This window comes from Ylistrum balloti, unplaced genomic scaffold (assembly GCF_031769215.1).
Source record: "Ylistrum balloti isolate Yb309-2 unplaced genomic scaffold, AGI_CSIRO_Ybal_v1 Utg370676, whole genome shotgun sequence".
NCBI lineage: Eukaryota > Metazoa > Mollusca > Bivalvia > Pectinida > Pectinidae > Ylistrum > Ylistrum balloti.
Window position 1 is genome coordinate 156,159 of NW_026782408.1, and position 13,402 is coordinate 169,560.

The 13,402-nt window shown below is 36.8% G+C and overlaps 1 protein-coding gene across 3 annotated transcripts in view; it reads right to left on the reverse strand.

Moving 5' to 3' along the window:
- The window catches only part of LOC132557470 (peripheral plasma membrane protein CASK-like), a 261,926-nt gene that overhangs the window by 23,156 nt on the left and 225,368 nt on the right, over positions 1 to 13,402 (reverse strand). For all 3 annotated transcript variants that reach the window (XM_060221959.1, XM_060221960.1, XM_060221958.1), the window contains exon 14: positions 528 to 719. In XM_060221959.1, the coding sequence (XP_060077942.1) occupies positions 528 to 719 (192 nt within the window). The remainder of the gene's footprint in view (positions 1 to 527; positions 720 to 13,402) is intronic.

Here is a 13,402-nt window from a genome sequence, read left to right on the forward strand (position 1 = left end):
GAGTACAAGATATTTACACCTGGGTACAAGATATTTACACCTGTATACAATATATTTACACCTGGGTACCAAATATTTACACCTGGATACAAGATATTTACACCTGGGTACAAGATATTTACACCTGGGTACTAGATATTTACACCTGGGCACTAGATATTTACACCTGGATACAAGATATTTACACCTGGGTACAAGATATTTACACCATTGGATCTTAGATATTTACACCTGGGTACTAGATATTTACACCTGGATACAGGATATTTACACCTGGGTACAAGATATTTACACCTGGATATAAGATATTTACACCTGGGTACTAGATATTTACACCTGGGTACAAGATATTTACACCTGGGTACTAGATACTTACACCTGGATACAAGATATTTACACCTGGGTACAAGATAGTTACACCTGGATACAAGATATTTACACCTGGGTACAAGAAATTTTCACCTCGGTAAAATATATTTACACCAATGAATCCTAGACCAAGACAATGATTGTAGTGATTAACCTACCATAGGTTCTTCAGTGTTTTTCTGGAACTGTACAAGGCGGACCCGTGTGACATTGGGGGGCTCCACGTCTGTATCTGGACTGTCAGGCTGGCTGTCCCCATTAAGGTAAGGCTGCATTGGTGGGGGTGTGACTCGGACGGCATCTTCTCCGTACACCTCATGAGCCACCACGTCATGGGCTTGTAGTAAAGCCTGAAACAACACAATTCATAGCAGTTAAGACTGCAACAACATTATTTACTGTAGTAAAGTTTGCAACAACAGAATTTACGGTAGTAAAGTTTGTAACAACATTATTTACTGTAGTAAAGTTTGCAACAACAGAATTCACTGTAGTAAAGTTTGCAACAACAGAATTCACTGTAGTAAAGTTTGCAACAACAGAATTCACTGTAGTAAATTTTGCAACAACAGAATTCACTGTAGTAAAGTTTGCAACAACAGAATTCACTGTAGTAAAGTTTGTAACAACAGAATTCACTGTAGTAAAGTTTGCAACAACAGAATTCACTGTAGTAAAGTTTGTAACAACAGAATTCACTGTAGTAAAGTTTGTAACAACAGAATTCACTGTAGTAAAGTTTGTAACAACAGAATTCACTGTAGTAAAGTTTGCAACAACAGAATTCACTGTAGTAAAGTTTGCAACAACAGAATTCACTGTAGTAAATTTTGTAACAACAGAATTCACTGTAGTAAAGTTTGCAACAACAGAATTCACTGTAGTAAAGTTTGCAACAACAGAATTCACTGTAGTAAAGTTTGCAACAACAGAATTCACTGTAGTAAAGTTTGCAACAACAGAATTCACTGTAGTAAAGTTTGCAAAAACAGAATTCACTGTAGTAAAGTTTGCAACAACAGAATTCACTGTAGTAAAGTTTGCAACAACAGAATTCACTGTAGTAAAGTTTGCAACAACAGAATTCACTGTAGTAAAGTTTGCAACAACAGAATTCACTGTAGTAAAGTTTGCAACAACAGAATTCACTGTAGTAAAGTTTGCAACAACAGAATTCACTGTAGTAAAGTTTGTAACAACAGAATTCACTGTAGTAAAGTTTGCAACAACAGAATTCACTGTAGTAAATTTTGCAACAACAGAATTTATCACAATTTACTGTAGCTATCAAAGCCTTAAACAACATGATGTACATAGTAAAGCTTTAAACAACATGATGTACATAGTAAAGCTTTAAACAACATGATGTACATAGTAAAGCTTTAAACAACATGATGTACATAGTAAAGCTTTAAACAACATGATGTACAGAGTAAAGCCTTAGACAACATGAAGTGCATGGTAAAGCCTGAAACAAGACAATTTCTTGCAGTAAAGCCTGAAGCAAAATAATATAATTTAGAGAAGCCTTTTCAGCTCATAGGTTTTTCTTAGTCAATAAAAACAGACCAGGAGAGAAAAAATTTCTTCAAAGTTCACATCCAACTTATGATTACCTCAGCAACACTTTCAATCTTCAATACCCCTGATGATCACAATAAGCCTCACAACTCACAATGCTTATATGATTACGTAATTTGAGAGTCCCGCTATGGGAAAAGAGCTGGTAAAGGCTTAACAGAATTACTGGAAACTAAAACAAACTCACTGTTAAATTCTAAATACTAAATTTATCCTTTCTAATGTATAAGTATCATTTTTCAATTAATTTACACAAGTTTTCAAACATGACTTTTGACCTTTTAATCTCGACCAATGCCTGCGTTGATAAGAGAAGGTGTTAAACTTGCTAAACCTTTTTTTATCTTTGGAACATTTTTTCTAGGTCGGTTATATCAATATTTGATTCCATACCAGGTCATCACGTACAATACGTACATCAGTGTTAGTACATTTCCCACTGGTCATTTGTCTGATGAAGGCGACTACATAAACGATCATCAGCACATCACACTTAAACGTTTTACTGGTTGTGTTATAGAAACTTCTTTTCTATGGACCTTATCTGTTGAGAAGTTTCCAAGAAATATGATATCATGAGGATGATGATTACAACACTACAGGTCTGATCATGGGGTTTTATACACTAATGTATTTTGGTAATACATAATATAAGAACAGCAGCTAGGTACACCAATGAGGCTGTAAGTAACAAAAACCATTCTCCACAGCTAATTAGTTAAGATGGCAGGAAGGATTGATAAAATGAGGTACTGACTCATCAATTACTTAAGTCTGGCACATTACTGGGCTGAATAACTCCACAGAGAGGAAAGGTCAGTGATATGGGGAAAAAACACTACACCAGAAAATGGTGACCTTACTGGGACGAATAACTCCACAGAGACAAGAAAGGTCAATGATATAGGGAAAAACACTACACAACAAAATGGTGACCTTTCTGGGACGAATAACTCCACAGAGACAGGAAAGGTCAATAATATAGGGAAAAACACTACACAACAAAATGGTGACCTTACTGGGACGAATAACTCCACAGAGACAGGAAAGGTCAATAATATAGGGAAAAACACTACACAACAAAATGGTGACCTTACTGGGCTGAATAACTCCACAGAGACAGGAAAGGTCAATAATATAGGGAAAAACACTACACAACAAAATGGTGACCTTACTGGGCCAAATAACTCCACAGAGACAAGAAAGGTCAGGTATATAGGGAAAAAACACTACACAACAAAATGGTGAACTTACTGGGCCAAATAACTCCACAGAGACAGGAAAGGTCACATATATAGGGAAAAAACACTACACAACAAAATGGTGACCTTACTGAGCCAAATAACTCCACAGAGAGGAAAGGTCAATGATATAGAGAAAACACTACACAAGAAAATGGTGACCTTACTGGGCCGAATAACTCCACAGAGACAGGAAAGGTCAATAATATAGGGAAAAACACTACACAACAAAATGGTGACCTTATTGGGCCAAATAACTCCACACAGACAGGTAAGATCTGACGGTATTGAAACACAAATGTGCTGTGTCCGACTTTGAAGATTATGAAGGAATTGCAAAATTAAGCTACTATCAGCCTGTGAATTCAGGTAAATGAAGGCGACAATATAAAAGATTAGGGAATTATTACCATGCCTTATTCTTTTGTAAATGAAGTAAATATGTGATATTGGTATAGAAGGCACCAAGTACATTATGTGTTCAGTCAGTCTGTGGGTCTCACTAGTGACTGCTATGTGAAGTATACATACATTTGCTAGTGTAACGGGACTACTACAAGTTATCGCTGTTTTATGAGAGAGTATCATCATTCATTTAGCCATAAAGCCACCGAGCATGACTGATTTCTGATACAGATAACACCAGTAGTGCTGCATGTTTCACATTAGTTTCTCCATTATTGTATCCCGGGGAAATCACCATGTCACATCATTATCTCCATCAACTTTCTCTCATCTCTGTGACCTCAGAGATATCCTGAAAGTCCCTTGTCTTCCTCCATACTGACTCATATTTCTTTGTTCGATATCAAGCTGCCTGCGTTTGCATGATACTCATTAGTTTGCCTGTTGGTTCCATTGCTGTAAACCACATTCTCATTTGAGAAGATATATTACTTGGATTTACATGATGGGTGTCTTCAATGAAGCGGAGGACACTTACTCTTCCAGAACACCTGGTCTTATTATCTTTGTACTTTTTCAGAAGTCTCCATGTGAATCTTTCTTCTGTTCATATTTTGCCCTAGTTTTATTGAATATAAGTTTGGATTATGATTATGTTGACATGTTGGTATTTTCTTGTTTTTTTTTTTGTTTTGTTGTTTTTGTTTTTGTTTTCTCTATACTACAACTCTACCTGGTGGCCTCTAAAAGTCCTAGAACTCAGTAATCATATATAATCTGACCCTGTCACATCTAAAACAAGAGGAACAGACATTTTCTACTTGTATTTATATTTAATAGTACTTGTAATTAGAGAAAACACCATGACAACTACAAAATACTTCTACACCCTTACACGGTATGTATTTTTCCACGTGAAAACACTGCTACTGAACTGAAATATCCAAGACATATGGCATTCATATTTTAACGAGAAGATGTCCGTGAGATATGAATGCTCTGTTCCCATGCATGTAAAGACTCATTGTTTAATAAATCAGCAGAAGTTGTCAATACCACCTCCACAGAGACCATCAGTACAGAAATCTTAGGGAACTGAAAAGGAGGTCACTGATGAGTTTAAATACTCAATGACATGCCCTAATACCAAATACAGACCAGAAATGACTTGTGAACTTGTGAAGCAAATCTTGTTAGAAAATGATATGATTGGGCGCATAAACAAGGGTATTAAAATGTTCACCAATAAAACAGTAAGGAAAGGAAACAAAGTTTACTGTACTTTTACCAGGAATTTAACCTGTAACCTCAATCTTCTCTGTCAACCATTCTACCAATCGAGTTAAAGTGCCATATCATCCGGTACATGGAACTGGAAGACAACAGCCATCAGAGAAGTACCAATAAAACTGACCCCAATATTCTCCAGCATTTCTGTATGGCTCTCATCATCACTCCGTGTACCACAACATGAAGAGCTGTCCTCACAGTAACAGGAAAGGCTATACTGAGACGACCTGGTGACCTTTCGGGTATACTGAAATGACCTGGTGACCTTGAGTGCATTCTGAGATGACCTGGTGACCTCTAGTGAATACTTAGATGACCTGGTAACCTCTAGTGTATACTGAAATGAACTGGTGATCTTGAGTGCATTCTGAGATGACCTAGTGACCTCTAGTGAATACTTAGATGACCTGGTAACCTCTTGTGCATACTGAGACGACCTGGTGACTTTGAGTGCATACCTAGATGATCTGGTGTCCTTTAGTGTATACTGAAATGACCTGGTGACCTCTAGTGAATACTTAGATGACCTGGTAGCCTCTAGTGTATATTGAAATGACCTGGTGACCTTGTGTGCATTCTGAGATGACCTGGTGACCTCTAGTGAGTACTTAGATGACCTGGTAACCTCTTGTGCATACTGAGACGACCTGGTGACTTCTACTGCATACCTAGATGATCTGGTGACCTTTAGTGTATACTGAAATGACCTGGTGACCTCGAGTGCATTCTGAGATGACCTGGTGACCTCTAGTGAATACTTAGATGATCTGGTAACGTCTAGTGTATATTGAAATGACCTGGTGACCTTGAGTGCATTCTGAGATGACCTATTGACCTCTAGTGAATACTTAGATGACCTGGTAACCTCTTGTGCATACTGAGACGACCTGGTGACTTCTACTGCACCCCTAGATGATCTGGTGACCTTCAGTGTATACTGAAATGACCTGGTGACCTCGAGTGCATTCTGAGATGACCTGGTGACCTCTAGTGAATACTTAGATGATCTGGTGACCTTTAGTGTATACTGATATGACCTGGTGACTTCTAGTGTATACTGAGGTGATCTGGTGACCTCTTGTGTGCCTATACAACGGTGACTCTGATGTTTTAGTATGATGATGTGTTTATCACCCCATCAACAGCCAGGTCATTTTGAGGCTGGGCCTCCTTGTAGTGGCAGGTAGCTACCACTCTGAACAACATACTGGAGGTCCACCATATGACATCCAATGAAATTGGGGTAAAGCTAAGAGCACAACCACAACAGTACAGATCGTTCTGTTTTTTTCTCAGATTTCGAAGAAACATGAACCACCCTGGGTATTCCTTACTTGAGGTTGTGTACACCAAAATTCTACTGACTGCACTATTACCCCTGATCATGATATGAATCAAATGAAATTTCTAGTTATTTGCCATCAAAATCTAGTTAGAGTTTGAAAAAATACAATTTAGCCAAAGCTGTACAATAATGAATTCATTGTACTGTGTAACCCGTATTAAATTAATGTACTCTCGTAAGTCCAAATCAACAGGCTTAATTTGCCTATATAAGAAGCAGACTTTTTTGGTGGAGCAAAGTACAGAGACATTTCATTAAATTTCTCTTGTCTTAATCAGATCAATTTTCTTTCCATTAACATCCAGAATAATTTGCTTCTTAAAAAAAAACTTCATTTCCAACAACCTATCATGTGTCACAGATTTTTCTAATTATTCTGTTAAAGCCGATCATATGTAGCACTTTTCGTATATAATTTCCTGTTAAAAAGGACAGAAATTACATTGTATAATGACTTTCTTTCCTAACCATGTTAGGGGGACAGTAATTACCTTTCAGGACAGTAGATTGGATGAAATAATGAAATCTATCATAGATGCTTTCTCTCTCCCTCCCCCCTACCCAACCCCAACTTCTCTCCCCTGAGAGGTAATCACGACACAATTCCAAGTGTTTCCAGCCCCTTCTATTCACATTAAGGAAACAATAAATATATAGTCAATACTCCTGATACTGACAGACAGATTCTAACGCTATCTGTTAAAAATTACCTGTATATTGTTTTTCAACAGATAGCATTCTTCATTAACAAAATAAGGTCTGGCAATTTACCAGGCTGTCATGTCAAGTTATCTAGGAATTCCGTGAAACCAAACCAACCTGAATTAACCATGAAGGATTTGGTAAAGTTGATACCTTGAGTGAGGTAAAAACTTGTTACTGTTTTTACCAGAGGGATAGACCTAGAAGTGTTTTACAACTGAAATTATACAGTATTGAATTAAGCATACTCATATATAGGTGTTTTACAAATGACTTCCCCTTGCACGATCTCTAATTCAATATAGTTGAAATGTATGCTACTTACAGATTGTTTTGTATCACAACACTAAATTTTCAATTTTGTGTATTTCTGGTTCTCAAACAATTGTACACAACGCTTTTGTAAACAAATACATAAATAACCTACCAGGACATCTCCTATGTATTCATCCCCAGTCATAGTGGTCACTCAATGTCCAGCCCGTGTGAGTTCTGATCAGTGTTGATTGTGTCCTACCCAGGTACACAAGACTGATACCACATACACAAGTCACATTAGCCACACTGAATACAGAAAATCTCCCTGCCTGGTTTTCCTACAGATACTTTATTACAGAAAACCTCCCTCCACCCTCTGTCTCCAAGCATATTGTAGTGTAGTAACACAAAACCTCCCCTATCCTGACCCCCTCCCTCTGTCTCCAATACTTCTTCCTGGTCTATATTCTTCACTCTTTCTCCCCCTGATCTCTCCCTCTGTCTTCAAATCTTCCCCTCCCTAACCCCATTCTGTCTTCCTCCTCCCTAAATCTCCAAACAAATACAATGCTTAAACAGAAAACTTCAAAAGCCCACTCCTTTTTTCTTTTTCCCTTTTCCCCTCTGTCTCCCCCTCCCTTCTGCTGTCTGCCTCTTCATATATCTCCAGGAGAGAGCTGAGCCTTACAACATCTGTTTCCAAACCTACCACATCTGGCCAAAGAAACCATCTGACATACCGTATGAGAATGGTTATAAGGGGGGCAGGTTTGTTACAGACAAAAAGCTTGTCTGTCAGGTAAATAGCCATGTAATAGGGGCATTAGCCGTACACATGTTGTGTCGGCACCTCTCTCCTACATCGAATTGGCACCTGCACAGAAAACACTTCTACAGCTAAAAACACATCTTGACATAACAAGGAAAATTTTTTACTCCAGCATGTAAGTCGCCAAATAGCTGTCTTCTAATGAACGTAATATGCTTTAGGCGGGCACTGCATTTTATCATTAGAGTGGACTTTGGAAATGCCAACATTTACAGGGGAAAATATTTCTTCCTTTGTGTAGTAGCCTGCAAATAACCCTGTTACATAATAGACCATAACATTCACAAAGTAAAAATTCTACATTAATTATATAGCAATGATGTACACAAACCATTCAAGGTCCCAAGTACTGGAGTGACCTGATCACCAGTTATCACATCAGTTCTATGGTTTAAGTTACCTGTATACAGTTTGGAGGTCCTGGGTTTAAGACCCAAGTACTGGAGCGACCTGATCTCCAATGGTCACATCAGTTCTATGGTTTAGGTCACCTGTATACAGTTTGGAGGTCCTGGGTGTAAGTCCCAAGGACCCAAGTACTGGAGTGAACTGATCTCCAATGATCACATCAGTTCTATGGTTTAGGTCACCTGTATACAGTTTGGAGGTCCAGGGTTTAAGTCCCAAAGACTCAAGTACTGGAGTGACCTGATCACCAGTGATCACATCAGTTCTATGGTTTAGGTTACCTGTATACAGTTTGGAGGTTCTGGGTTTAAGTCTCAAGTACTGGAGTGGCCTGATCTCTAGTTATCACATCAGTTCTATGGTTTAAATTACCTGTATACAGTTTGGAGGTCCTGGGTTTAAGACCCAAGTACTGGAGTGGCCTGATCTCCAGTTATCACATCAGTTCTATGGTTTAAGTTACCTGTATACAGTTTGGAGGTCCTGGGTTTAAGACCCAAGTACTGGAGTGGCCTGATCTCCAGTTATCACATCAGTTCTATGGTTTAAGTTACCTGTATACAGTTTGGAGGTCCTGGGTTTAAGACCCAAGTACTGGAGTGGCCTGATCTCCAGTTATCACATCAGTTCTATGGTTTAAATTACCTGTATACAGTTTGGAGGTCCTGGGTTTAAGACCCAAGTACTGGAGTGACCTGATCTCCAATGATCACATCAGTTCTATGGTTTAGGTCACCTGTATACAGTTTGGAGGTCCTGGGTTTAAGACCCAAGTACTGGAGTGGCCTGATCTCCAGTTATCACATCAGTTCTACGGTTACATTTTCTATCTTTAATTGAACTGAGTGTCTTATCTATAAAAAAAATCATAGAAGGCTAGATATAGTCATGTGTATGTATATTCTGTGTTAAAATTTTAGTTAAAGGATATAGAACCATCTTTTGTCCATCCTGGCTGATAGTACCTGTCTACAGTATGGAGGCCTGGGGTTAGGAATCCTGGGAAAGCTAGCTTCATCACACTATTCCTGTACTGTTACATTTAATTTGTCACTAAATATTCTCACTGACAATGGTTCAGGGACTTCTTTGGTCTCACTGGGACTGGAATAACTCAACTACCTAAATAACGGTACAAAACGTTTTGAGGCCCTGAGTTCAAGTGAAAGATTGTTCAATCTTCCTTGATTACAAAGTAGTTTGCTGGAAATGTTATCATCAGTATCAGTGACAGCTCTGCTAGATATCTTATATCAATGACCTCTGACCTTTATTTCAGAGACACGTCCTTTTTTTTATTTATTATTTCCAACAACATACATGAATTTAAAATTGCTTGATTTCAAAATGCCAAGAAATAACGCCTTATGTTTAAATTCGTCGCGACCGGACTAAATTTTGTCAGTGTCTGGACCATCTATTTCTTCTGAAACCATAAATGATGTGTAACTTAGTTATCAATGAACTGAACTCTTCAAAATGGACATTTATAAACATCAGCATTTGAAAGCCAGAGTTATGTCTTTCAAAACGACTTTTATAAATTGAAAGGCTAACCTGTTCAATATGCCAAGTGCCGAATGTATTATTCATCACAAATTCATTATTTGATTATTCTCTGAAGACAGTCGAACAAATTAAATTATAATGATTTTGTAGCCGTACCCATTCATCATTTTCCAAGACAAGCCCAACTCGCCCCGATTGTTTATTTGGCATCCGGAATGTGAAGTGTTGTGTTGATGTTTTGCAGCGAACGCCAAAAACATAATGCCCTTCGTGAATCCAAAGTTATATGAATTGGTAAGGCATGCAAACAGCTGCTTCTGGATCATTAATAAACCTTAGGATATATGTGTGTAACATTACTTCCTTTTGCAGAGAGTTCATGGAGAAGTACTCTGCAGTAAAAAATATTTCATGTAAATGTCGATGCTGTCTCAACTACTCACCAATTATTGTAAATCGTGTTATCTTCAATTATTCCAGTTTTTGTGGTTCTTCGAAGAGCTTGAAATCAGAATGCATTTTTTTTTCTATGCAAGGAGAAAAGAAACTGACTGATAGAGTTTTCTCTATTCATTTACAACATACCTGGTACTTACTTTTTATTCTTTCCCCCAAAAGACAAAGGCCCCGCCCCTCTAAACCATTGAAATAATTAGCAAAGAATCAATATGGCTACTTTCACTTTTTTTTGTATAGCTCTAGGGTCCAGAATTGAACAAACTTAAAATGTCATGTTGAGTTATGTTTTAGCATTTCAACTCAGTTTTTTTCATGGACCATCTATATTCTAACCTACTAACGAAATGTCTTTATTATCATAATTCTTTCCTTCAATGAAGAAAAAACAATACCGAGTAAAAAAAAAAAAAAAAAAACAAATATTGTTTTTAAAACCAAAGGTATGAAAGACATACACTTTCCACAATGAGTCATTATCATTACACTAGATAGTGAATCTACCGCGTCAATTTACGCCTCTGACCAGGAAATGACGAAGATTTAAAACTCGATGTTCGTTAACACATTACCAAATACATACACTCAGAAAATTCCAATATGAGAAAACTCTAGCTGGACACACACATGCACATATATGTTTATATTCATCCAGTGGAAATGTATTGTCTCATATTTTTCAAATTTAAGTTTCTTTTCATTTGATTACCCTATAAAATATGCACCTTTATCCTCATTACAAGTCATGAAAATGTAAGAAATTTTACAATGCGTAATGAAGTCATATCTTTGTCTCCAAGAATCAAATTTTCTTACTTGAACAATGAGCCGAATAATGGTTTTGTTCTTAAATTGGTGAGTCACTGAATTTCTAAACTGTGCCATATTCAAAAGATATCACAATTTATTGGAATTAAGACTTCGAGTGACTTTTCTTAAAATCAATTGTTGGTTATGTAGAAGTTAGAAGTATATTATGCCAAACTTACGGACAAATTGATGTGCACCAGGGAATACCACAGACGGCACTCCTGTACAATTGATCACCAGATTCTCTAACTTGGCTACAGCCATGTATAAAAGTTGTAACCTGAAAGACTAATCAAGGTATCTTTTACATATGCATAGTTTACTGTACCGTATTTCACCAAATCTGGACCCAGCTGTTACAGAGAAATGATGCGTCACTTCCTTTTAACCAATTTTGACCCCAGCAACATACTTGATGTATTAGGACTATTGTTCTCATTTGCAGTATACATGAATTTCTCCAAGACCAGAAAATCTCACACACTACATATACACGTGTTAGATTGATCTATCTTGTCAAATCTGTCTGGCACCTTTAAGCTACATTTGGCACCTCCTGATGTCCCGATTAAAATGATGGAAAAGAAAGCGTTTTTTCCCCATACATAGCGTACAAGGGAGGTAATTCAGTTGAATTGAAGGATCTGAAAATAACTCGATGATTTCGGTGTGTCACTAATGTCCTTGCCAGCAAACCATTGCAAAGAGAAGGACAGAACGTTCAGATGTTATCAGCTTTTCAGGAGGTGTAGTCAAGACGTATTGGACAGCGTAAGATATAAGTCAACCTATCCTGACAGCCAAATTTATCTTATAGCTCACTTAATGTGAAAAATGTTTCTAAGTATCAAATTTGTTTCAATAAACCAATCCAAAACTGAATTTTTTTTTTGAAAGGGCCATATTTACTTCAGACAACAATGATACATTATCTTGACCAACATCTGATCATAATACAATTACATTTGAAAAAAAAGTTCAAGGGCCATAACTCTGGAAAAAATAAGATGACCAGAATACAACATATGTAAACTGCATCTTATGCAACTACATACCAAATAACAGTAAAATATTTCCATTCGTCCCAGAGTAATTAAATGACCAGTAAGCAGATGATGATGGCGACATTAAACATATCACAGCCATTTCATGGCAGGAATACTGAAATATTCACACAGTTTCTATGCGATTCAAACAATTTTGGCAACTGTTACAGTATCTAAATAACTTGTATATGTTTGGAATAATTTAACTCAGCGAGACTGACTTTGTGAAACCTTCTCCATCTTCTTGCCTTATCAAACACGAATCTAAAGGTTTAAGAATTAATCAAAATATAGTTGAACGACTATTTCTCTGTCTTAAAGAATTTATCAAACTAGTTTCAAGACTATTTCCCTGTCATAAAGAATTTATAAAACTAGTTTCAAGACTATTTCCCTGTCATAAAGAATTTATAAAACTAGTTTCAAGACTATTTCCCTGTCATAAAGAATTTATAAAACTAGTTTCAAGACTATTTCCCTGTCATAAAGAATTTATCAAACTAGTTTCAAGACTATTTCCCTGTCATAAAGAATTTATAAAACTAGTTTCAAGACTATTTCCCTGTCATAAAGAATTTATAAAACTAGTTTCAAGACTATTTCCCTGTCATAAAGAATTTATCAAACTAGTTTCAAGACTATTTCCCTGTCATAAAGAATTTATCAAACTAGTTTCAAGACTATTTCCCTGTCATAAAGAATTTATCAAACTAGTTTCAAGACTATTTCCCTGTCATAAAGAATTTATCAAACTAGTTTCAAGACTATTTCCCTGTCATAAAGAATTTATCAAACTAGTTTCAAGACTATTTCCCTGTCATAAAGAATTTATCAAACTAGTTTCAAGACTATTTCCCTGTCATAAAGAATTTATCAAACTAGTTTCAAGACTATTTCCCTGTCATAATAAGTTTTACACAACTAAAAACTCAGACTGTATACTAATCATCCCACCAACACCTGGTCATATCACTTCAAATTGACAAAACAGATCAGGTGCAAAGTGGAAATGGATAGCAAACATGGATTGCACCAATACAGCCAGAAGTTTCTTTCCTGAGCAGACAAAATAAATTTAGTATGCACTACATGCAAGAAAATGTGGGTTTTCTTCAGGTAATCCAATTTCCTCCAACCATTAAATTGTGTGAAT